This window comes from Nanorana parkeri, unplaced genomic scaffold (genome assembly GCF_000935625.1).
Source record: "Nanorana parkeri isolate BGI_ZX_2015 unplaced genomic scaffold, ASM93562v1 scaffold677, whole genome shotgun sequence".
In the NCBI taxonomy this organism is placed as follows: Eukaryota; Metazoa; Chordata; class Amphibia; order Anura; family Dicroglossidae; genus Nanorana; species Nanorana parkeri.
Window position 1 is genome coordinate 646,316 of NW_017306945.1, and position 25,271 is coordinate 671,586.

At 44.3% G+C, this 25,271-nt stretch overlaps 2 protein-coding genes across 3 annotated transcripts in view; one reads left to right on the forward strand and one right to left on the reverse strand.

Annotated features, from left to right (window-relative positions):
* LOC108792740 (centromere protein H-like) overlaps positions 1–7,603 on the forward strand; it is a 51,003-nt gene extending 43,400 nt beyond the window's left edge. Inside the window, exon 10 of the mRNA XM_018563582.1 lies at positions 7,475–7,603. Within this exon, the coding sequence (XP_018419084.1) occupies positions 7,475–7,564 (90 nt within the window). The 3' untranslated portion in view covers positions 7,565–7,603. The remainder of the gene's footprint in view (positions 1–7,474) is intronic.
* The window catches only part of LOC108792739 (ADP-dependent glucokinase-like), a 54,813-nt gene that overhangs the window by 13,074 nt on the left and 16,468 nt on the right, over positions 1–25,271 (reverse strand). Inside the window, exons 4-8 of one of the 2 annotated variants that reach the window (XR_001941585.1) lie at positions 20,005–20,195; positions 15,665–15,761; positions 14,573–14,709; positions 12,325–13,021; positions 12,245–12,287 (exon numbers count right to left, since the gene is read on the reverse strand). Coding sequence is in view for 1 of the 2 variants with exons in the window: in XM_018563581.1 (XP_018419083.1) it covers positions 12,354–13,021; positions 14,573–14,709; positions 15,665–15,761; positions 20,005–20,195 (1,093 nt within the window). In the remaining variant the exon portion in view is untranslated. Of the gene's footprint in view, positions 1–12,244; positions 12,288–12,310; positions 13,022–14,572; positions 14,710–15,664; positions 15,762–20,004; positions 20,196–25,271 lie in introns of those variants that run through there. The other variant, XM_018563581.1, reaches the window with a different exon arrangement.

A 25,271-nucleotide genomic window follows, 5' to 3' on the forward strand; every position in this document is an offset into this window, starting at 1 on the left:
AGCCGTTAATACTTGTTATAACAAAAAAACCCAAGTGCCCCCCGCCGGCACCGCTGCTGCCGGCCGCCGGCATCTGGAGTCTCTCATCCCTGCCTGAAGCTGCTCCATGCATGGATGAGAGACTCCATGGATGCCTGCTGCTGTCCCCTACTTGTAGATTCTGTGGCAGCGGGGATCCGATGAAAATTGGCCGGCGGAGGGGCGAGCGGCGGCTGGCCGCAATCCAGGATGGCCGAGCGGTGTTCTGTTGGGAGCCACTGTCATCCTTTAGCGTGGCCGAACGGGGGATCATTAAATATAATTGATATTTATCGATCTCGCTGTGCAGAGCAAACACCGGAGTGATCGTCTGATCACTCCGGTGTTAGTACTATGAGTCCCCAGTTATTTACAATGTGTCCCCAGTTATGAATGAACAGGCTGTGATTTACATCACTTCCTGTTTATTCAAAAATGTATGAATGGGGAGTAGCACTCACTACAGAGGCTTCTCCCCATTCATAAACTGGTGATGACTGCTTGAAGTCCGGGGTGCATGAACATCACCAAACATTGGGTTTCCTCCTTTGATACTTTGCCAGGTCTTTACCGCAGCTGTCCTCACTTCTTGTTTGTTCGTGGGTCTTTCTGCCCCAAGTTTTATCTTCAGCAAGTGAAAATCATGCTCGATCGGGTTCAGATCAGGTGATTGACTCAGCCATTGCAGAATATTCCATTTGTTTTTCTCCGGCACATAACACGTTTAGTAGACTGGACTATATGTTTGTTTCTCAGTCATTGTTAGATAGTGCTCTCTCTGCCCACATTGGTCTGTGCCTATGGTCTGACCATGCCCCACTAATTTTTAAGTTAGGTGTTTTTCCTAACAGACGTACTCCCTTATCATGGCAGCTTAATGATACTCTGTTGCAGGATTCCCTGTGCCTACAGGAGGTTCAGAAATCCATTCAGGATTTTGTCACTGACCATGCAGCGGACTCCACCCATCCTTTAACCCAATGATGTAAACTGCGGTATGAGTCGGCTAATAAATGCGGGCACCATTTGACTCCACACGGTAGAACCTATTGTGGTGGGGGACTTAGAGTCTCCTTTCACATCGGAGGAAGTCGAAGTGGCTATCCGTACTCGCAAACCTGGTAAATGCCCTGGACCTGGCTTATATCAGGGCTCAAAATTTCCACTCGCCCTCTCGCAATTGGCGAGTGAAAATCAGGAAAGGAATCTGCCGCCGCTTCAGTCCGTCATCTGCAGTCTTCCTCCGCCCACGTTAGCTGCCATAGGCTGGGAGGAAGACTGCACAGCTGTGATTGGCTGGATGGCAGGACAGTGCGGGACCTGAAGGGAGGCTTCACGTCGGACAGGACAGATCGCTGTACCCCAAAAAAAAACACCAGGAGAAGAAAAGGTCACACCTGCCATGTGCACTGTAAGTCCCTGTTATTTCTGCCTTAAACTGCTGAGCTCTGTGCTGTGCATTCTTGCTGACCACTGCGCCGTGCGTTCCTGCTGACCGCTGCGCCGTGCGTTCCTGCTGACCGCTGCGCCGTGCGTTCCTGCTGACCGCTGCGCCGTGCGTTCCTGCTGACCGCTGCGCCGTGCGTTCCTGCTGACCGCTGCGCCGTGCGTTCCTGCTGACCGCTGCGCCGTGCGTTCCTGCTGACCGCTGCGCCGTGCGTTCCTGCTGACCGCTGCGCCGTGCGTTCCTGCTGACCGCTGCGCCGTGCGTTCCTGCTGACCGCTGCGCCGTGCGTTCCTGCTGACCGCTGCGCCGTGCGTTCCTGCTGACCGCTGCGCCGTGCGTTCCTGCTGACCGCTGCGCCGTGCGTTCCTGCTGACCGCTGCGCCGTGCGTTCCTGCTGACCGCTGCGCCGTGCGTTCCTGCTGACCGCTGCGCCGTGCGTTCCTGCTGACCGCTGCGCCGTGCGTTCCTGCTGACCGCTGCGCCGTGCGTTCCTGCTGACCGCTGCGCCGTGCGTTCCTGCTGACCGCTGCGCCGTGCGTTCCTGCTGACCGCTGCGCCGTGCGTTCCTGCTGACCGCTGCGCCGTGCGTTCCTGCTGACCGCTGCGCCGTGCGTTCCTGCTGACCGCTGCGCCGTGCGTTCCTGCTGACCGCTGCGCCGTGCGTTCCTGCTGACCGCTGCGCCGTGCGTTCCTGCTGACCGCTGCGCCGTGCGTTCCTGCTGACCGCTGCGCCGTGCGTTCCTGCTGACCGCTGCGCCGTGCGTTCCTGCTGACCGCTGCGCCGTGCGTTCCTGCTGACCGCTGCGCCGTGCGTTCCTGCTGACCGCTGCGCCGTGCGTTCCTGCTGACCGCTGCGCCGTGCGTTCCTGCTGACCGCTGCGCCGTGCGTTCCTGCTGACCGCTGCGCCGTGCGTTCCTGCTGACCGCTGCGCCGTGCGTTCCTGCTGACCGCTGCGCCGTGCGTTCCTGCTGACCGCTGCGCCGTGCGTTCCTGCTGACCGCTGCGCCGTGCGTTCCTGCTGACCGCTGCGCCGTGCGTTCCTGCTGACCGCTGCGCCGTGCGTTCCTGCTGACCGCTGCGCCGTGCGTTCCTGCTGACCGCTGCGCCGTGCGTTCCTGCTGACCGCTGCGCCGTGCGTTCCTGCTGACCGCTGCGCCGTGCGTTCCTGCTGACCGCTGCGCCGTGCGTTCCTGCTGACCGCTGCGCCGTGCGTTCCTGCTGACCGCTGCGCCGTGCGTTCCTGCTGACCGCTGCGCCGTGCGTTCCTGCTGACCGCTGCGCCGTGCGTTCCTGCTGACCGCTGCGCCGTGCGTTCCTGCTGACCGCTGCGCCGTGCGTTCCTGCTGACCGCTGCGCCGTGCGTTCCTGCTGACCGCATGACCGCTGCGCCGTGCCTTCTCGCTGACCGCTGCGCCGTGCCTTCTCGCTGACCGCTGCGCCGTGCCTTCTCGCTGACCGCTGCGCGTTCTGACCGCTGCGCGTTCTGACCGCTGCGCGTTCCGCTGACCGATGCGCGTTCTGACCGCTGCGCGTTCCGCTGACCGATGCGCTGCGCGTTCTGACCGCTGCGCGTTCTCGCTGACCGATGCGCGTTCTGACCGCTGCGCGTTCCGCTGACCGATGCGCTGCGCGTTCTGACCGCTGCGCGTTCTCGCTGACCGATGCGCTGCGCGTTCTCGCTGACCGATGCGCTGCGCGTTCTCACTGACCGATGCGCTGTGCATTCTCGCTGACCGATGCGCGTTCTCGCTGACGGGTGCGCCGCGCGTTCTCGCTGACGGGCGAACCCGTCGTTCTCGCTGACCGCTGTGCCGCGCGTTCTCGCTGACCGCTGCGCGTTATTTCTGCCTTACACCGCTGACTTTTGAACTGTGCGTTATTTGCTGACCTCTGTACTGTGCTTTATTACTGACCTCCTTACCGCTGACCTCTGGACTGTGCGTTACATTACTGAACTCTGTGCGTCATCCTGCTGACCTCTGTACATTTCTGCAGTGTGGGACCTGAAAGGAGGCTCAACTACGCTGCTGGAGGCTTCACCTTGTTACATGGAGGCAGCATTGATGAACCTCCCCCCAACACCCCCACCAGGAGAGGAAGAGAGCACCTGAATCAGATCAACTGTGCACTGTAAGTCCCTGTTTTTTTCTGGGTAAAGGTGCCCATGCACCTGACGATTATCGTACGATAATCGCAGATGATCCCGCAAAGTACGATAATCGGCAGGTGTATGGGCAGCGTGTGGCTGCATCTACTGTATGGTCACACGACATTCGTCTTCCAAGCACTCTGGAAAACCTGCCAAAAATCGTACGATTTTCGGCGGGTTGGTGGCATGCTCAGAAGACGAAAGCCGTACGGGCTGGTGTGCGCAAGTGCACACTGCCCGCTCAGCAGTACAATCATCAGCAAGCCCTGCCCTCCGCGGGGAGGACTTGCAATGACCACAAGTACGATCTGCCTGTCCAAGATGGGCAGATCGTAAAAATGTTTAATTACCTTACAACCATCGCACAACGAAAGTCGTGCGATGGTTGTAAGGTGTATGGGCAGCTGACCTCTGCACTCCGAGTTACATTACTGACCTCTGTACTGCTGACCTTAGTACTGTGCATCACACCGCTGGCCTCTGGACTCCGCATTGTAACTGATCTCTGTACTCTGTCACACCACTGACCTGCCGGAGTTAAGTACGGGGCAGGGTAGGGGTTAGGTGGGGCAACTGGTGGCGAGTAACTTTTAGGGCCTGGCTAGTAGCTCAGGACTTGAAATTTTGAGCACTGGCTTATATTATCTCGCCTATATTAGCCCGCACGTTTAATTCAGTTAACAACTCTCAACTCTCTTCCACTCTACCATGTTGGCAGCAAATATATGTGTAATTCCCAAACCCGGCAAGGACCCTCTCTATCAAAACTATCGCCCAATCTAGTTACTCAATGTGGACATCAAATAGTTTTTTAAAATTATTGCTCTCTGTTTCTACTTCTCCTTGCCCTTTCTAATTAATACTAAGACTGGGCACACACCTTACAACCATCGCGATTATCGTACGATTTATCGTGAGGTGTGTGGGGACCTTTAGCAAGTAGGGTTTGTCCTCGGTTGGGAGGCTAGGGATAACGCTACTAAAACAATTCATCTGATCTCTCACATCCACAAGCATAACGCTCGAGCCTGCTTATTATCTATTGACGCTGAAAAGGCCTTTGACAGAGTGGATTGGTGCTTCCTTCGCCTTGCTCTGCCCCAAATCAGTTTAGGTCCCAACATCATGTCTGAAATCATGTCTCTCTATTCCTCTCCAACGACCCATGTTATGGTAAATGGCAGCTTTTTGGACCCCTTTCCAATTTCAAATGGTACTAGGCAGGAGTGTTCCATATCCCCTCCCCCTTTAGGTCATCTTTATGGAACACTCAGCACAGTCTATTCGCTCCAATCCTGATATTCATGGAATTCGTACGTCCTCCTTTCATCACAAAATTTTCCTATATGCGGACAACTTGCTTTTGTATCTCACTCGCCCTCACATTAGCGTCCCCGCGTTATTATCCGAGTTTCAAAGCTTTGGCAGGTTTAGTAATTTCAAGGTTAACATGTCCAAATCGACGGCCTTGAATCTCACTCTCCCCCCTCGCCCTTCTAAAACAAATTTTCCCCTTTCAGAGGCAATTTAAATCTATCGCATATCTGGGGACAGTGATTCCATCAAACCTGTCAGACCTTTACGCGCTAAACTCCCTTTTCTTACGTCTTTGTGTCCTGCCTTCGATTCTTACTCTTCTCATGCGATCTCATGGTTTGGCAAAATTGGCACTCCCGAAACTGTTATATTTTTGTGCTCTTTAGTCATTTGCTTTTTTTGGAAAAGGGGCTACTCACGCTTGTGATATAAAACTCTTTGTAGACATAAGTCGCGCGGTTGAATGGGTATGCCTGATTTTGAGCTCTATCATTGCGCGGCGCTCAGCCCGGATGCTGGACTGGTTTCCATCCTGTCCAAACCTTCGGTGCTTATTGAACAAGAGTTATGCCCCATGGACTTTAGGGCCCTTCCGTAGTGTCCCCCCTTTGATTCAAGCGCTCAGTTTCAGTCCTCTCCTCTTACCATGGCCTCATTACGAATCTGGCACTCTTTAAATATCAAACATGAATTTGTTTGATATTTAAATACCAGGCCCTCTATCTCCCCTGTTTGATAACGCGACACTACCAGTTAGTATTGCTGTTTCCTCCCTCGGTGGACGCACTAGATGTGATTGGCCTACGGCGAGAAATTTTGTTAGTCCCTCCACTGGGTGATATGTTGTTCCGGAGGCAGGCTCATCCACGCTCACCGCTACTTAGCTCCTGGATATTCAGTTGTCTGATTTTTGTCGAACCCTGTCCAAATCTGGGCAGATTCATGGACCTTTGACGCACTTTGAAAGTTTGGTCACCTCCACAGAGCCTGTACGCAATACACTGTCAGTTATACAGTATACGGGATGCAATGGGAAGCTCTCCAACAGCCACTGCTGACTTTCCAGACCCAGTGGCATTTTGATCTAACCAAATGTTTATCGGACTCAGACTGGGATACCATTTATTGTTTTACTCATAAGTCTTCCGTTTCCTCGTACGCCCAAGAGAAGAACTATAAGATTCTCACCAGGTGGTATAAGGATCTGGTGTCTCTTCATCGTATCTTCCCTGACTCTCCAGAGGTGTGCTGGCGATGCAAAGCGGTAAGTGGCACCTACACACATATTTGGTGGGGCTGTCCCTTGATCTTTTTGTTTTGGGGAAAAAAAAATTGGGATTTTACAACCATCTGCATGGGGACACATTGCACACTTCTCCTGAAATAGCCTTGCTGTCCCATCTACCGGGCCCGCGGACCGCTCAAAGAAATAGCTTATTTAAACATATTTTGGCCGCAGATCGACAAGTTATTCCCCTCTTTTGGAAGCAAGCGATAACCTCTCCCTTCTCTCTCTGGGTTAGTCATGTTAACGACATCATGAGGATGGAGAAACTCATGGCCACCGATACTGATACTTTTTCCAAATTTATGACCCAATGTTTTGTGTGGCTGCATTGTTCGACCTCACAGGAGCTCCACTGATTTTTATAAGTTACCAAGTCTTGCCCTGGAACCCTAGTTCACTGATTTCTCTACAGGACCTTGCAGCCTGTAATTTCCCAGGATCAGATTAGATCCCCTCTTTTACTGTCTCTTCCCTTTTCCTATTTCTGTTTTCTTCTTTGGTCTCTTTCTTGGTAGGCCCCTCTCGGCCTCACCCTATCCTGTCTTAAGGTGCCCATACACCTTACAATTATCTGCAGATTTTCTGTGGTCAGATGGAAAAAGTGCAACAGATTGGCCCAGGTGGAGATTACTCCATCCACACAGTTAAGTGTAGATGGAGGAATCTGTTGCACCTTTTCCATCTGACCACAGAAAATCTGCAGATAATTGTAAGGTGTATGGCCAGCTTTACTCTTCCCTTTGTCAGGCCAATTACTTCCACCCACTCGCCAGACAGTGGCGGTTATTTCCTCACACTAATTATCGTCCCCATCATATCTTTTACTTTGGATGTGTTACATGCTCACACAGGGACTTGGTTCTGGCCTCTGACCTAGTTCTCCCTCCCTCCTTTTATTGTCTATGTCTAATGATACTAGTTTAGTCTGAGCTCGGTCTCCAAATATGTGCAATATATTGTATACTTATTTGATCAACTGTGGTTTCATATGTTGTCACTACTGGACCAATGTTTTATGTTTTACACTCTCACCAGTAATGTTCTTCTGTGGTATTTTGTGTTTTTCAATAAAAATGATTCAACTCTAAAATAGGTGTTATCCCAACTTGGCTGCAAAAGTAAAAATACACCATGCTCAGTGTTGACTTCACACATACAGCCATAGCATAGCACAATACTGACTATTGTCTTTGACATAGTTTGCTTTGGTTTCGTGTCATATCCTAACTTTTTTTTTTACTTAATTTTTTTCAGAGGATCGTTATGAGTGTCCAACTGCACTGGGCAGAAAACCCACATTTAAGATCTCTTCTGCTGAGGATGAAGGATCCCTGCCTGTATTGACATCATTAGGGACAGGCTATATTGGGTTAATTTACTAAAGGAATAGAAGTTATTTTCTTTACTGAACCTCTATTCCTTTAGTAAAGCCAATGACTAGCTACATAACCTGCAGTTGAACTACAAACTGAATTTATAAAAATGTGTCAAATAATGCCTAAAGTGTCATTTATTTTTATGCAATAAAGGTTTTTGTACCCTCTTCACCAAAATATTGGAAATCCTTTTAAAGTGACCTTGGCAATGCCATGTTTTCGTTAATGTTAACGGTCACATCTTAAATTAAGTCCATGCTGTAAAAGAAGATAATTTATACTTGCCTTACCTGTCTCTTCAAACTTTGCCAGTCCCCAGCCATTGCAATTATCCAACACTGGGTGTGTAAATACCTGCACCTACCAATGGCTTTTATATCGTTACAGGACACATTCGGAATTCATTCAAATTAACAGGTTTCATTGGCAAGTTGTGATTCTTCACCTCATCCAGTTTGCTACTTTTATTAGTAAACATTTCCTGTGAGAAACATGGAGGCTAGCCACCTTCTGAAAATACTGAATATGAAAGTTTGAGGTTGAACAGATATCCCCCTCTTTCATACTGAAGAATTCTCTTCTAGGTTTAGAGGTTCTGAAAAATACCTCTATGTGGTTTGACATGCTTAATCTTCAGCTTTGTCTACCAAAATAAAAAAAAAAACTTTTTAGAGCAAAGGTGTGACTATCCAAAAATGTGAAAATGCAAAAAAAAAGTAATTTATAAGCCAAAAATGCATTGCAGGATATTTATCAAAACTGGAGCAGACAAAATCTGGAGCAGCTGTGCATGGCAACCAATCAGCTTCTCGCTTTCATTTTCAAATCTTAACTGAAGAGAGAAGCAGATTGGTTGTGGTACCCAGCTGCTGCAGTTTTATCAAATTCCCCTCTTTAAGGGTTATGCAAGTACAAGGTAAAATATCTACCCATGTTTCCCCGAAAATAAGACACTGTCTTATATAATTTTTGCCCCCAAAAAAAACACACTAGGTCTTATTTTCAGGGGATGTCTTTTTTTTACTGTGCAACAAAATGTACAACAATCTAAAGTTATTCATGTACAACAATCTAAAGTTATTCATGAATAACAATCCAAAAGTTATCTGGCATCACTCCGCCTGTCACAGTAACTGGCGCTATAGAGGAAGTATCTGCTAATGCGGCTCTGCTCCCTCCGCCGCCTTGCTTTCTACAGCGCTGGCTTCCTTTCCCATCAGGGACAGCGGTGCAGCAGTGGGGACATCAATCAGTGGACAGCGTGGTAAAGTACGGTACCATTTTACCGGTACACATTACAGTACCAATACATTAAGCAGTGCCTTCAGTGGGACAGCAGTTGGTGAAGTATGGTACTGGAGTGCTCCCTGTCACTGCGCTGGCTAGAGGGAGTCCCCTGTCATGCCCTTATTACAGTATGTCCCTGCAGGCTGATACCATCTCTCCTGCTCTTCAAGTTCCCCCTCACATGCTACCATCAAACGGTCTTATTTTCGGGGTAGGTCTTATATTACAGGAATCTTGAAAAATAGTGCTAGTCTTACTTTCGGGATAGGTCTTATTTTCAGGGAAACATGGTACATTGACCTGTTTATGTCATTATCAACGTTAATCCAATACTGCAGAATAAGATCACATAACTTCTTTCTTGAGAGGCATAGGAACTCTTTCACCTTTTAGGTTATGTTACCACCACCACCAGCACGAGGAGGATTGGACCCTGGCAAACAAAATAACTTTAGGCCAGTCAAAAATAACCCCTCCTCCTACCAGCATGCCTCAACACAGAGTAGTCAGTTCTGCTGTTGTTCGATGGTTATAGAACCTGACTGGTCATCAAAATCCTCCTTACCTTTCATGGGTAGGGCTGAGCCCCCCTGCCTTGTTCCTTACTACAGACTTTGTGGCCTAATTTATCCAGTTCCTTGCTGGTGCTGACCATAGAGGCATTAAGCATGGTCATACGTCTTACCCTGCAGCTTCTGTGGCTGATCTCCCTGCTGCCCTTGCTGATTCTAAGCCATTGATTGCAGTTACCGCTTCTGACTCTGATCCTAAGTAGTAATGAGTCTGGGCTTTGTGTAAACCCAGCTTGGTTTAGATTACCCAAGCCCTTTTTAAAACTCTCACTACCACCCCCCTCCTCCTAGTCAAATCAGTTGTGGAGGTGTATTCCTTGCTATATGTCACAAAGAGGTCAGCCACTAATTGGGCCAGGAGGTGGGACAAGAAGTCACAGGTTTCAGTGGGCTTAGGCGAACTGGGTTCCCACCAAGCCCAGGCTCATCTCTAATCCAGAGTTAGTCCAATCTCTGTATGTCAGACTTATGCTTGAGTCATCCGTCTTCTGCTATTACTATAGATTTTGAAGAGTAATTGTAGGCTTTTATTGATGTGTTGCGCACTACTCTGAAATTGGGGGATCAGCCAGCTATCCTATTTTCCAATTATAGTTTGTGAATTCTACATTATGCTAATAATTACCTTATCTCAGTTTTTACAGGGCAGCAGGAACTCTAATCCTGTCACATGAGATCAGATGATGGGTTTTAGTCAAATTCTTTTATGTTACAAAATTGTCTTTTTTAAATAAAAAAAAAAAAGGTAAGAAGTCTTTGTAAACATGTCCCCTATATGTGCTGAGAATACTAGCCAACACTGTTTCGAATGTAACAGCCTAAAAACTTTAGTGTTGGGTGAGATCTGGTCTTTTGTATATGCTAAGCTTTTTCTGCAGCAGCATGTTTACATGCAACAGCTTCTATCCCAGGGGTAGGCAACCTCGGCACTCCAGCTACTGTGGAACTACAAGTCCCATGAGGCATTGCAAAACTGACAGCTACAGGCATGCCTCCTAAAAGCAAAGGTATAATGAGATTTGTAGTTTTAGAACAGCTGGAGTACTGAGGTTGCCTACCCCTGCTTTGTCTGGTGCTTGGATTATGCTGTTCTCCCTCCTTTCCCCAGCTATTACAGCTACATCACTGATTTTTGTATCGGTTTTAAAAGTAAAGACTAAAAGACAAAGTTGGAACCTGCAAAATATGTTCGCTTAAACTAATAGGTAAAGTACAACACAGCTGAAACAACAAACAATACCCACACAGGAAATCCCACTCATTTTTATTGAGGTATTGTAGCAAGTGCAAAATCCAGTCCTGCCAAGGCATACCTGAAGCACAAGTCTCTGAACAGACGGGGACAAACATTGGTTCATGCGTGACAAAATGTGTTTTTAAATGCCATATTCTGCCTAGTGCAAAATTGAGCATTGTGTGGAATTGAGACTTAAAACACAATGCCCCAAATCCCCCACCATAAAATGGACAACCTTCTTGGCCTATACCCACCACCCATGTTCTGGGATGCTCCTGAAAATCCATGTAGTATGGTACAGACATGCATTCTACCCTCCTCCCACAGTGCAGCACTTCTACCTAAGCAGCCAGTATATCCCATGGGTAGCTCACAGCAGAATGCAGAAATGGACTTTCAGGGAAAATCTGTTCGTACAGATCTTGGTGGGTTGTGATAAGTATGGGCCATCAAGGTTGGGTAAGGAGGAAGAGGGGGGAGGGGGGGTGTTGAAGTACAGGTGTACTAAACACAATTAATGGGAAAAATATGGTCTCAAAACACATTTCAGTAAATGTAAACCAATGAGTAAAGGAATGCAAGTCCATACATAAATCATAGCTGACGAGAAGAAACAAAAACACCTTTAAAATCAACATACATGTATAAAATTAACATAGATAAAATATGGAAGGTCTGTCTGACCTCTTCACATTAATAAAACAGGAGTTGGTAGGTATTGTGTAAGTTGGAAATAGTTAAGAGAATACACCTCACGGATTCTCTGAGCTACCACAGAACCCTAGACAACCAATAGGTGGAATATTGATTCAGCTGTCAAAGTGTCTACCTTCACTTTGTGCTAGTTATATGTACACTTCAAAGCCCAACTGAACCTTTTAGTTTAATTTCGTTAAATACATTCTAAGCACTGTACATCAAAACAGAAGGTGTTCAATGTCTTGCAGTTCATTTTCTTTCTAAAACAGCTACTGTCTGAGTAGAAAAGCCTGGCCCCTGCCAGTATGCTGCAGAGAAGGACCCTTGTTCTATATGCTGAAGCAGTAGTCTTGTTGCGAGTACCTACCCCGCCCCCTTCAAAGTCAAACCTATAGTCCCGCAAACTGCATGCTCCCTGCTGATTGCGCTGGCTCTTAGCAGGGGGTGTGTTAACTCTGATAGGCTTTTCTACTCAGAGGCTTTTAGAAAGAAAATAAAAACCTTGTAAGACATTGAACACATTTGTTTTGATGCCCCTGGAATGTATTGAACTTATTTAAACTGAGGGTTCAATTGGGTTTTGAAGTGTCAGTCCATTCAAAACTGATTTTTTTCAACTCTGTTTTGGGATGATGGGCCTTCAGCAGTGATTCCTACTAGAGTTATTCTCTTAGTCTCAGCCCAACCAGCAACATGGAGTCTGAATTTTGTGCAGCATCAGTTTTGAGTAGACTGACCTTCAAGAAAAAAATGGAATGATATTTGGAACAAAAATAAAGGTTCGCCACGGTTCAGCTTAGTTAAGCAAATATGTCTCAAATGCCGTCAGTATGCATTGTACCCCTTTTCCGACAAATCTAAAATTACACATACTTCTCTAGTTGTGGAATGTTGGCCTTCTAAAAATCATGAAGCTAGTTGTGGAATGTTGGCCTTCTCAAAATCATGAAGCTACTATGAGATCAGATTTGCAACACCAGTCCTGCAGCAGATATATTGTCTCCTCCACCTGCTGTCTGGAAAACTTCAGTACAGACTAAGACAGGTGCTAGACAGATCTCGTAAGTGTCCTCTTCCCAACAAGACACAGGACGGTTTTCCTTAAAAGGTATCCTCTGGCTGCCATCTTCTCTGCTGATTGAGAAAGAATCATCCATGATGAGTTTAGCCTTGCCAGTGTCAATATGTGCAGAACCACACACATGTCTATTAGCAGTAAGAGATGCTTTTGCTGTAGCAGACATCGTGTTCTTCCACATAGAGCCTTTGGTCACCATCATAGCTTGAAATGCTATTGTATGGACATGTAGCCGGGTCAGCCTCCTCTCACCCTCTTTAAGTTCCCTGGATCCAAGCAGCTGATAAAGTTCACGCATTTGGTCAAGAATGGAAGCCACACGTGGATAAGGGTCAGATAAGACTGTAATGTTACCCCCTTTAATTAAACTGAGGAGATTTGGAAGTTCTTGCTCATTCATTCCCAAAGAATCAGAATAGGGTATGACATACTCTATCAAGTCCCTCATGAGGTTTTGCTCCACAAAGGATGCCATCTCAAAGTGGCAACCTATCTTTTGGTCCATGGACAACACCATTTCTTGAATCGCCTTCAATCTTGCTTCACGCTGACCTAAACAAATAGTCACAGAAGTTAAATCACAAAGAATAAACACAAAAAAAAAATCAGCAGAAAATAAATTCGGGCCAAGAAGGTAATTTTATGATTTATTTAAAAAAAATATGTCAGACTACATAAAATATATGACTGTGCTGGATTACACCTTTTGCACCCCCCTCATGTTTATATGGTTAAAACTCATTATTGTTTTGCCTTATACCCTTGCATTGCAAAGTGTTGGCTGCATTCATACCTCTTCTTTTTAGGCACATACATTTTCTATCTAAATAAATGAAAACACTTGAAGACACGTTGCAGTGCACTTTTTATTGCACATCAGCACACATTTGTGAGAATCAACATATGTTTTATGCAGGTTGACATTTTTTTTTATATCAATAGAAATGCATAGGTGTGAATTCAACGTCAAGGGAAAGCAATATTTTTTTTGCAGCATCAACCTCTATACAGACTTTGAGGAAAGGCAGTGAGTCCATTCAGGAAACTGAGGATTTTCTGGAATCTTGTACTCCATACTCAGCACTCTAACCATTGGTACTTGAAGACTTCAACAACACCACTAAATGCTCTAACAAATGCTTTGCAAAAGCTTTCTGTATAGTGTATACAGAAAGCTTTTGCAAAGCATTCAGCTTGTATGAACCAGTGTGGTTCATACAAGCTGAATGTCAAAAAGAGTTGTGAAAATTTTAGGGCTGCAACAACTAATCGACATAATCGATTATTGAAAAAGTTGTCAATGGAATAGTCTTACACAATAACTGGTTTTCAATGACTCTAGTTTAAAAAGCACATCAAATATATGGCTACTAATACTTATTAGAAATAACATTGTACAGTACATTAAGAATGTTCTTTTCTGTTAAGGCAAACGTATCACAATTTTTGCCTTTCTTTGGTTAAACAGCAGGGTTTAGAGTACCGACTAATAGACGTGCTGTTACTGTAACACGTTACATACGTTGGTGTAATGCAGTGCCATTTATTCTGTATGTGACCCCAATACACCTTGCCAATAAACATGCGTTTTGGTGCACTGCAAACAAAATGCACTTTTGGTGTAATAGGCAACCCATTTAAATGAATGCACATGAACAGCACAATGGTGCGAACCGCCCTTAAAATCAAGCAGAAAGTAATAATTTTCATAATTCATAGCTGCTCACAATGTTTGATGACAAAATCACATCTAAAAAATGCCATAGGGTATAAAGTGCAGGCACCTAGTGGTGCCTTTTATATGTACAGCAGCTTCCAAGACCATGGCTCTTTGGCAGCATCCTGGGCAGTTCTGATGAGCAACACTTCCTGGTAGTGTTAAATCTTGCTGGTTCATATATCATACTCTCCTACTGGCCTATCACTATAATCAGTTGTCTTATTAGCCAAAAGGATTGTGCAAAAGGCAGGCAAGCTTGAACACTACTGGGATGTGCCAAAACTTTGCCCATTATTACGGCTCGAAATCTGACTGTAGCTGCAATGTTTTGGAGGCTGCTGTAGATATATGAAGCCACCTCCAAAGAGTTACTTTAACCTCACCTGGTTTGAAGGGGAAACTATCCATCATCTGTAGCCCACCAATCACAAGAAGATCAGGCATAAAACTTTCCAGTTGTGATCTAAAATCTTCCAAAGAGTCAATCATGGGATTGTGAGAGTCACTGTGTACGATATACCTGTCAAAAATAAAATAATTTCAACTAAAAGAAAGCTCCTACCCTACTGTCTGTACCAGGAACGTGCCCTGCGGCATCTTGAAGATGAGCGTAATAGTCTTCTAATAACCTCCATGTCATGACAATATTTCTCCTTAAGCTGAAAGCAAGTTGTTGGGAAATCTGCAGGCATAATACATCTGAATTTTGATCCATATTAGTTTTCCTTACACAGATGAAAACACATTAGGGGAAATTAATCAAAACCAGAGTGGACAGAATCAGGAGCAGTTTCCATAGTAACCAATCAGCTTCACTCTTCAGTTTGTTGAGAGCTGATCAAAATGAGAGCCTCAGATTTTATTTGCTCCAGTTTGGATAAATTCCCCGCATTAGGTACTATTTCAGTAAAATGTATAAATGGTAATGTTGGTTCATAAGAGAGAATACTGGCATAAATTGCAAGGATGCAAAAGGCCAAACCCTGTTAATATTATGTTGTTGGCATAAAGTGTTCATTGTTTCATAGCTGGACCTTCTGCTATGTGATTTGCATTAATCTTTTTATTACATAGTGCACAATAAGCAGCAATACCACACTTCTAACTGGGAACTGGAGTTGATTTAATGATAGGAGTAAAGACACTTTGCAGTCAAAAGCCAGTCACTATTCTTTTACTAACTCAACTTTAGGCCTGGTTCACACTAAGTGTGTTGTAGCACTTTTTCTGCCTTAAAAAAAGCTCAAAAAATATGCCCCCCCCCCCCCCCCAAAAAAAAAATCTATTTATTTATATGGAACTGTTAACATCGGAGCATTTTGTCACAATAAGCAAAGTGCCTGTTGCTGGAAAAAGTACATGAGCTTTTTTTTTTGCATATTACACAAAAATGCTGTTGCCTAGGTGTAAACCCAGCCTTAGGGTCTAATAATAAATAACCATGGAGTTTAACTGAAGATAGTAATACAAATCACCTGTTGGCTCTTCGAGAGATGTGGTCTCCCCATCTGGCACCAGTTGGATATTCCATAATAAGGTGGATGTCAGCATCTTCTACTGGCTCACCAGCAACTGCAAGTGGACACACAGTTAAGTATGCAAAGTGGACTTAGCATCAGTTATATTTTGTCGTATTAAGTTGAACTCCAGTGAAATTGTTTTAGGCATGTAAAACATAAGTTACTGCTAATAAAAATTATCCTAGGGCTGGCTGCCGTTTACTATAAAACTCCATCCTGCTTTGACGCTGGATACTCCACGCAGCACTGATCTTGGTCTGTACTGGTGTTGGGGTGGTGACAGGTAGTGGCCGGGACAGTGAAGGGTTTTGTCCTCCACTCCCTCTCCTCTTGTCCATTCAAAAAAAGCCCTGTATTTTTTCACAGAATACGAGGCCTTTTGTGAATGAACGAGCAGAGACGAAGGGCGGATGAATGACAGAATCTTTCCTCAGCCAATCACATGATGCCTTGTATTCCGTGAAAAGAGTGGTGCCACAAAATTACAATTAACTGCTCTCTGCAGCATTCTCCTGTGAGTCCAAGGCGGGGGCAGAGCCATGATGCTGTGGCCTTACAGAAAGTGAGATGAATGATACTGGGCATCATTCAACCAAGAGGAAGATAGGCACTGGATCGATAAGCGGTAACTCTGTAGGGGACAGTGGCATAGAGTAAGAGTACAGCAGCTGGAAAGATCCAGGTCTTTGGTTTTTGCCCAATCTGGGATTTGGATTTAAGAATATGCTTATTTAGTTGATTGACAATTGCTCAAAGTCAGTTAGTCTGTAATTTGTTAAAACCGATGTCAGGAGTGTCTGTGTGGTCTTTGAGAACATAGGAGATTATGACATTTTTAACAGATAAACAGGAACTGACAATATAGGACTTCCTGAAATTCCATCCAGTTTGCTGATTTGCAACACTCAAGTGAGCTAAGCTTGTCTAGCACAGTCATGTTATATTTATGGTTTTAAAGCTAAGGCAACTCCAGGCAAGCACATATTATACATAAAGGATCATTGTTTCACCTGCAAAATTATTTCTTACACTAAAGTTTTGTGATTCTTGCCAGACTGCACAGCTAGATGCTCAACCTCAACTGCAGAAGACCATCTGGGTCAAGAACCCTGTTAAAAGCACACCCTTATTCTACTCACTGGTCAAGTCATCACTCAAGTTACTCCTATCTTTCCGTTTACTGCCAGAACAAGGGCACTGCTGCAAAGTCTTATGGCTCCAATGGTATATAAAGTGTATTTCCACTTTTGCAGCCAATCTGGGATAACAACTATTTTATATTTGTTACATTTTCCCATTTACATTGCAATCATTTTTTTTTAGCTTATGCTGTTTAAATTTTACTTTAGGGTTAAAGTTCTTTAAGGGTTCACATTTATTTTTGCTTCTCTTTCTTTGAAATGTTAGGAGGCACTGTGAGGGATGAGGGGGTCTGAGGTGGCTTGTCCATTGTATGTTAATGAAGCTTATCAGATTAAAACAACCATCAATTTTCAGTTCTAAGCCTTTCCATTTGGACAGATCACTGAAGGGGCTGAGAAAAACCTGGAACCAGCCATCTTGCCTGCAGTAACAAAACATCTAAAAAAGGTGAGAAATGTTTTTAAAAGTTATTTCTCAGTATGCTGTGTGAATACATAACAAGCATACAGAGGGGTTTTCTCAAATTTGCAAAATTAGAAATACATTTATGAAACACACCAAGGGAAGTAATCTCTCATCTCCTGCAGCTCTGCTCAAAAGCAAGGCAAATGTGCAAAGATTTTGCCACAAAAGTTTCATCGTGAAACTGACGATCAGGTCAGCTCAGTCCCCTGGATCAAAATATTTTGCTTTTATGAAATAGAACTCTAGATATTATGAGATGCACAAAAATAGTGTCCTTTTGTTTTACTGTCATTATTGACTTTGATATTACTGCATCATGTGGTAAAGCATTCCACAGCATAACCACTCTAATTATAAACTATTCTAAACTGTGGGGATAAATAGTCTTTCTTCCATGTGTAACTGATGTCCCCTTGTCACGTGTACAGTTCCTGGGATAAAATGTGCATTTGCAAAATTATAAATCACTCTTTATCCCAATGTCTTCAATATATCTGAACTAGTAAACTAGCCTAGCTTATTCCTGTAGCAAGCAACAGCTGTTATTACTTCCTACAAGGAGAAGTGGTCAGCAAGGTTCCATAGATCAGTTCCTATTGACATGGCTCGCCCCCCTGAACTATATCTCCTAAGAGAACATAACTAGTTGCAAATCAGGCTCCTCTGCTTTAGGGTTAGTTTTCACACCACATGCAGTCTGTTTAGTTTGGCTGCTGCAGCCAAAATACATTGCAATGCTTTCCTATGGGATTTCTTGTGCTGTATTCACGTTGCGGTCCGTTCAGATGCAGTCAGAAAAAATGCTGCTCGTCCTGTTTTAGCTGCATCGGATCGCACCGGAGCGCAACGCTACGCATCCGAAAACAAAAACACAGAACCGATTGTGTCATCATCCAGGGACTTCCTCTTTGTAGGTAGATGCTGACATATTTTTAAAATATGTGGGAGGACTGTCCACTGCTCTATGATCCCAAGCATCCCAACTATAAAAACAATCGGCAGAAGATGGGAAAGTGGAGGGAGATAACTGCCAAGCTATACCTGGATTGTCTAATTAGCATTTTAGTAAAAAAACAAACAAACAAAAAAAACGCATCAAAACTCATCACAAACGCATCAAAACGGATCGCAATTCAACAGCGCAGACGCTCGCAGTTTCTGGTGTGAACAAACCCTTAGGAAAATCTTTGCAACAGATTTTTAGCCCTGCGCGTCTGAATTCCTGGGCAGCCAAGTGCAACAGTTTGCAAAGTTTTAAGACAGAGTTATTACCAACGATGCAACAGATTTTCACTGTAAGCCGTCTCATAATTGAGAAGTGGTCATTGCCAGGTTTTATTCTGTTCCAATGCTACTTCAGAGCAGCTGAGGAAGGAATTTGTGACTTATGTTGTAACCTTATAATAAATCTGTCTCATTGATCCTGTTTAGCACTGCTTTGCCATGCAACAGAATTCATAAAATGTCATCCACTTAAGACCTACACCTACATTAATTCCCTAAGCTCCCCCTGCCTCTCTGCTGTAGTTTAGGGCACCAGTTACATTTCAGGAAATACTACCTTGAATGTCCTAGATTTTTTTAGGGATGCACTGGTATAGATACTGGTATCTGCCAATACCAAGTACTCGCCAAAATGCTCCGATACTTCCGGTCAGAGAGAGAGATCTCCCTCTGACCGGCATTGCTGTGAAGGAACAGGAAGCTGGCTTCACTTATTGCTAGGCAGCCTGGCTTCCTGACCAATCAGGAAGCTGGGTTGCACATCATGACCTGCCGCCTGGCTTCCTGATTGATGAGGAAGCCAGGTTCCTTCGCATCATGAAGCCAGGCTGCTTCGCATCATGAAGGCGGCTTCCTAGCCAAGCAGGAAGCTGGGAGGCGGGTCATGACGTGCCTCCAGGCTTCATGATTGGCTAGAAAGCCAGCTTCACTTCTTGCTAGACAACCTGGCTTCCTGACCAATCAGGAAGCCGGGTGGCAGGTCATGTTCCCCCGCCCGCTTCCTGATAATCAATATTGGTATTCGGTATCTGCGAGTACAAAAAAAATACTTGTACTCGATACTGAAAAACCAACATCGGTGAATGAATTTTATCACCTAATTTCCTAGAATTTTGGTGGTCCTTTCACCTTCACTTAACTTTGTTACTGTTGGCAATGTATACCATTACCAATACATGATATGTCTAACTTGAACACCCGGAAGCAACATTCTGCATTCCCTGTCCTGGAGTAGAGGGAGGAAGAAGCTGTGGGTGCAGGTCTTGGGAGCCTGCAGGAGCAGGGGTCAGGTAAGTAAAAGTCCTCTACACCATACACTTAGACAAAAATTAGTAGTTAACTCTTGCAGTGCATGGGTAGCACCACTGCTTGTAGAGATTGTTGAAATGTGTCAAACATATTGCTAGTTGCAAGCATTAGTAACATTGAATTGAAGTGCCCCATTTTGACACCTCGGTGTGGGCCTTATTGTTTCATTCAATAGATCCTATCATTCTATGGGACTATGGCTACACTACCGGCAGGGGTTGCAGTTTTTTAGTGTGTTCTGCCTGATCCCTTAACCCCAAAAAACAAACAATACACACATTTAAAATGAGCAATACCACATCTGTAATGTGGTTCTTGTTTTCATGTGGTTTATGTTGAACATGACAGACTAACAATTCATCATATAACCTCACCTTTGATGCGCTCAGATAACACACTAGCTTCTTCTTGACTCAGACGACCCCCTAGTAGAACATCACATCCTTCAGCAGCTAAGCGGTTTGCCATGACTGGAGCATTCCCACCCAGAGCCCAGCGCATTTCAGGAAGTCTTTTAGAGGCATCTACAAGCTTGGTAAACAATGTCTCGTTGGACACATACCTCCTGTTACAATAAATAAGTATACAATTATTTTTTTTAGCTCTGTTACAGCTCAGGTGTCTTTAAAGATATGCAACACTCAATAGCACCATTATCATTTTGCTGTTAAATATCTCAAGGTTACTAAATGAAGGTTATACAAAAAGCATTAAGTAAGATTACGAAATTGTAGGGCCTACTAAAAAAATAAATAAATAGTTAATGCTAAATTTAAAATCAAATACACGCCAGTCTGAAAGTTTACAAATCACATTACCGTATATACTCGAGTATAAGCCGAGTTTTTCAGCCCATTTTTTGTGCTGAAAAATGCCCCCCCTCGGCTTATACTCGAGTCAGCGTCTCGAGCACTGAGGAAAGTGGTCAGGTTTCTTCTTACTTACCTCGCCGAGCGTCACTGCTGCTCTGGTGGGCGGGGCTCCAAGGGGGGTCATCTGGCAGTCTCCGGGTCCTAATTTAGGTGGCCGGAGACTGCCAGATGACCCTGCTCGGAGCGCCGCCCACCGGAGCAGCAGTGACGCGACGCGACGCTTGGCGAGGTAAGTAAGAAGTAGAGCTGCAGCTAACGATTATTTTCAAAATCGATTAGTTAGCCGATTATTAAGTTCGATTAATCGGTTAATCGGATAAACACAAAAAAAAAAAATCAAAAATGGCTCCAGTGATGGGACTACTAGTTTGTATTGAGATTGTAGTCCATCACAGGAGCAAGATTGGAGCGGTGGAAAAAAATAGTGTGGTGTGCAATATAAGAGTCAATACTTTTTCCCAGTTTTTTTGTGGTAAAATTAGGTACCTCGGCTTATATTCGGGTCGGCTTATACTCGAGTATATACGGTATCTAGTAAAAAAATATATTCATAGCTCCTCAAATACAATATTTTGCTTAACATGATAATTATAAAATTAAAAGTTCTTAGTCACTGAAATAGAAAAAAAAATTACATACTATGTTAAATCTAAAGACTGGCCACAGCCTGGCTGTCCAAAGAGTGTTTTAGGTGCACAGTAGCAGTTTCAGTGTAGCAGTTTCATTATACAGAAATGTAAAGTCTACTATGAGTAATATTTTTATGAATATTCTAGTTTGTCTGGCTTTTCAGCTGATCCTGTGACCTTAATACTTTCTGATCTGCCATCTTTTGCACTACACTCTAAATTTCCTAATCTTCATACTTGTTCAAAGTCAGCTACTCCGAAAAGTACTAAAGCTAGAGGGTCAGCCACAAAATTAGCATTTTCCGAAAGAGGTCAGCAATGGCAGGCTAAATATTTCTCTCAATACTGCTTTCCTTTAAAATATAAAAATGTATGTAAACCTTTAACCTGAACAATGAAGTTCTCTGATTTTCTGCCTTTTGGTCTTTTAAATAAACCATTTTTGTTATAGCTGTTTGAAAACTGCAAAAACACCTATTTATCCTGCCAGAAATCCAGTGAGATTATAACTTCCTATAGTGAACTACAACACAGTGTAACTGCTGCACTGAAATCCCAAGTAGTCTTATCAACCCTGCCCAGGTTACCTCTGTAAACTACATAACACCTGTTACGGAGATTAGAAGAGGGGGAGTTGTCAGGCAGCCCAAATCAGGAACCAGCAGCATTCATGCTCCTCTATAGATACAAATAAAGTGAGTAAGTTTTTTCACCAGTGTTACTTTTGACACCAAATTTCATTTTAGTCTTTTGACGAAAATTTATTTTTATTTTTAGTCGCATTTTAGTCATCAGATTAATTTTTGTTTTAGTCGACGAAATTCAAGTTGATTTTAGTCGACGAAAATTAAAGTCGGTTATTATTCAGTTGTTCACATCTCCCTGCTACAGGAAGTGCTCAGGGAACCAGAAGCCAAATGCACAAGTCTGGGAACTAATTTTCGTTCTGAGAATTTTCATTTCGTTTTCGTTCATCAACGAAAATATTCGTTTCGTTTTCGACCCGTTAGCTGCCCTAGTATTTCGTTTCGTTGTCGTCACAAAAACAGCCAAATGACGGGGGAAAAAAACTAAAATATTTGGTCGACAAAATTAACACTGTTTGTCACCCAAAGACAGTAAGTGTGTTACTGCAGAATCACCAGATGAAAATACAGGAAAAATAGAAAACGAATGCAGCCATCAGATCCAAGGACTCAAACTGCAGTACATTACATTTTTGTTCTTGGGTTTAGATACAACTCACTTACAATATAGCTAGTATTGGCTGTTTTCCATTATTCTCACACCTACATTTCACTCTCTCATGCTCCAGAACAAGACAGACTTGATCCGACTACTGAGCTCAAGTGCTGATCATCTATTTATAATAGTTACCTACATGTGTGACATAACCGTGCTGTCATTCCGTTACGTGGCATGGTGGACAGTGTATGACTTTGTTTTCCACTGGTCATAGTGTATTGACTGAAATTACACAGGAGTTTTGAAGTAACCATAGATAATTAGAGTTATGTTTAAAAGAGAAGTAAAGCCAAACATTTTTTTTTAATTCTATATAAACAGTGGAGCACTAAAAATGCAATTGTTTATCTATAAACTAGTTATCCTAAATACCATCTAATATTTTAAGATAAATATAAATATGTTTAGTGCCAAAGTTGTAGGGATGAAGTTGCAAAGATATAAAGGCGTAAGGCAGAGCTTCTGGTGATGTTATCACGCAGGTGCCAATACAAGAGCTTGGTTAATATCTGAACACTTGCGGGAAAGGTCCATCTTGAAAAGGCCTTCCAATTAATGGTGGAGTGTACAGAGTTGGATTGATTACAACAGTCAAGCTAACACGGAGGTGTTTGGAAGAATTTGTTGACAAAGGGACACTGTGGTAATAAACGTGGTGTATTGTTTTGGAAATAAGTAGTACGGATGACGTTTTACATTTTGCACACTATAATATAATCAGTATTTGTTCAGTGCCAAAATAGATATCAAATGATTCTCACAATATCAAAAGTGTGCAGTGACTGAGCGGCGTCTCTGATGCTTCCAAGAATGCTATGCTCCCTGCAGCGGTTATAGTGCTTTAAACTGGGGTATGATGGATTGCCTTAATTTGTTGTTTTTGTTTCAGCATTGGAGGGGTTTACTCACAAGGCATATGCACACACATGTAGGAGGCTATTCCCTTAAGTATTTGTATTTATAGTTCTTATTTTTGTGATTTTATTGCTTTACTCCCTTGGTGGACTGAAACATGTTAGCAATCTTTGTAGCTGCTTTTATGCATTTTCAACAGAGATTTCATTAAAAGGATTCCTACGAGTGCCAGGTCTTTTCCACTTCATTCAGTGGTTACATGATCACTCAGTTCTCAGTATATAGAGCTGGTGTGTGGACAGCTGCAGTGCCCCACGCCAGCTCTATGTATTGGGCAGAGCATATTTTACTCTCCCAAACTTTAATTTGTACTGATAAGAGTGTGCTACCTTAGCTTGTCTTGGTACCTTTGTCTTGCATCGGTAAGAAATGCATTTATTAACCTCTTGCCGTCCGCCCGTAGTAAAAAAACGGACGGACGGCACTGCTGCATTTGCTGATCTCCGTCCGGGCTGTGAATGCAGAAGTGATGTGTATTACATCACTTCCGCATTCACCTGTCAGTCTTCTGGCTGCTATAGCCAGAGAGAAGAAGCTGATAAAGCAGATCTCTGCTTCATCAGCTTCTTTTGGGGTCCACAGGTGACATTAGGGGTCCTAGAGACCCCTAATGTCTCCATAAAGAGGACCTGTCAGTGTGCCTTTGCTATTATATAGGGGGATTGTTATCCCCCCATATAATAGCAATAACAATAAGTGCAAAAAAATAAATATAAAACGGATGTCAACTGGTTAACTAAGGCTTACTGCAGTGAATATAAAAATAAAAAAGGAAAGTAATTGCATGACTGGTCAATTTTTAAAAAGAAACCATTTTTTTTAGGACAGAAAATAACATGTTTGGAATTCCTGTTCAATCATAATTGGGGACACAGCAAGCATACTATGTCCTCAGTTATTAACAAACACTCAGCGATTTTGTAACCTGCTCTCCATCCTGACTCCTCCACCTGTCACAGGAGGCCGAGTGGGGTAGTGCAGCAGGAGAGCTCAGCCTCCAGTGACAGCTGATAGCTCTCTCCTCCCTGGACTGCCCAGCTCGGCATCCTGAGCTCGGCATCCCTTAACCAGCGCCGGCAGTTAAAGAAGAACTCCAGGGAAATGTTTTATTAACCCGTGCAGTGGGGCTACGCCCACACTGCAAGGGTTAAAGGGGTTCTAAACCGTCCCGTTTTTTTGCCTATATCTACTGCTATCAAGCAGTAGATATAGGCAAACAGTTTAAAAAAAAAAAAAAAAAACCCCGCTTTAACAGCGGTTTAAACTTACCTTATTTTCGCTGCGCGCTCCCGCCTGAGATAATGAAACTGAACGGGCGGCTGCAAGTCATCTTGGGGCGGTCACTTGCGCAGTTTGGATTCTCGGCAGGGAGACGAGCAGAGATGCAAGGTAAGTCTATGGTAAGTCTATGGGCGCGTGCACCCGCAAAAATTATCCACCCGCCGCCGTGCTTCCCGGGCTCCGTTGCCCCTCCTACGGCTTACTTAGTGTCGGCGGGGAGATCATCGACGAACTTCCGTTCATCGATCCCCTCGCCGTTCTATGGGACCGGGAGCGATGCAGATTGCATCACTTCCGGTCCCTGGGCTGTCAGTTCTGGGCTCCTGCAGCCCAGCTATAAGCTATTGAAGTGCAATCTGCACTTCAATAGCTTATTTCCGGTGTAAAGGTGACACTGGGGGTCTTTTGGACCCCCAGCATTACCTTAAAGAGTACTTGTCACCACCATCTGCTAAATGTAAAAACATTTTTAAAAGCCCCCCGCCCCCCGTGAGCACGCGCGTCGCCATGTAAACACGCGCCGGGTGTGCCTACGTATGAAAAAGACGATCGCGCTACACATGTTGGGTATCGCCGCGCACACCGGAGTGAGAGCAATAATTCTAGGGCATCTCTAAATTGATGACCTGTGGGGGCTTTTAAAGCGTCTATGGACTTTTTGGGGTACTGCAGTTTATCGCCGTTTCACGGCTGCACGCA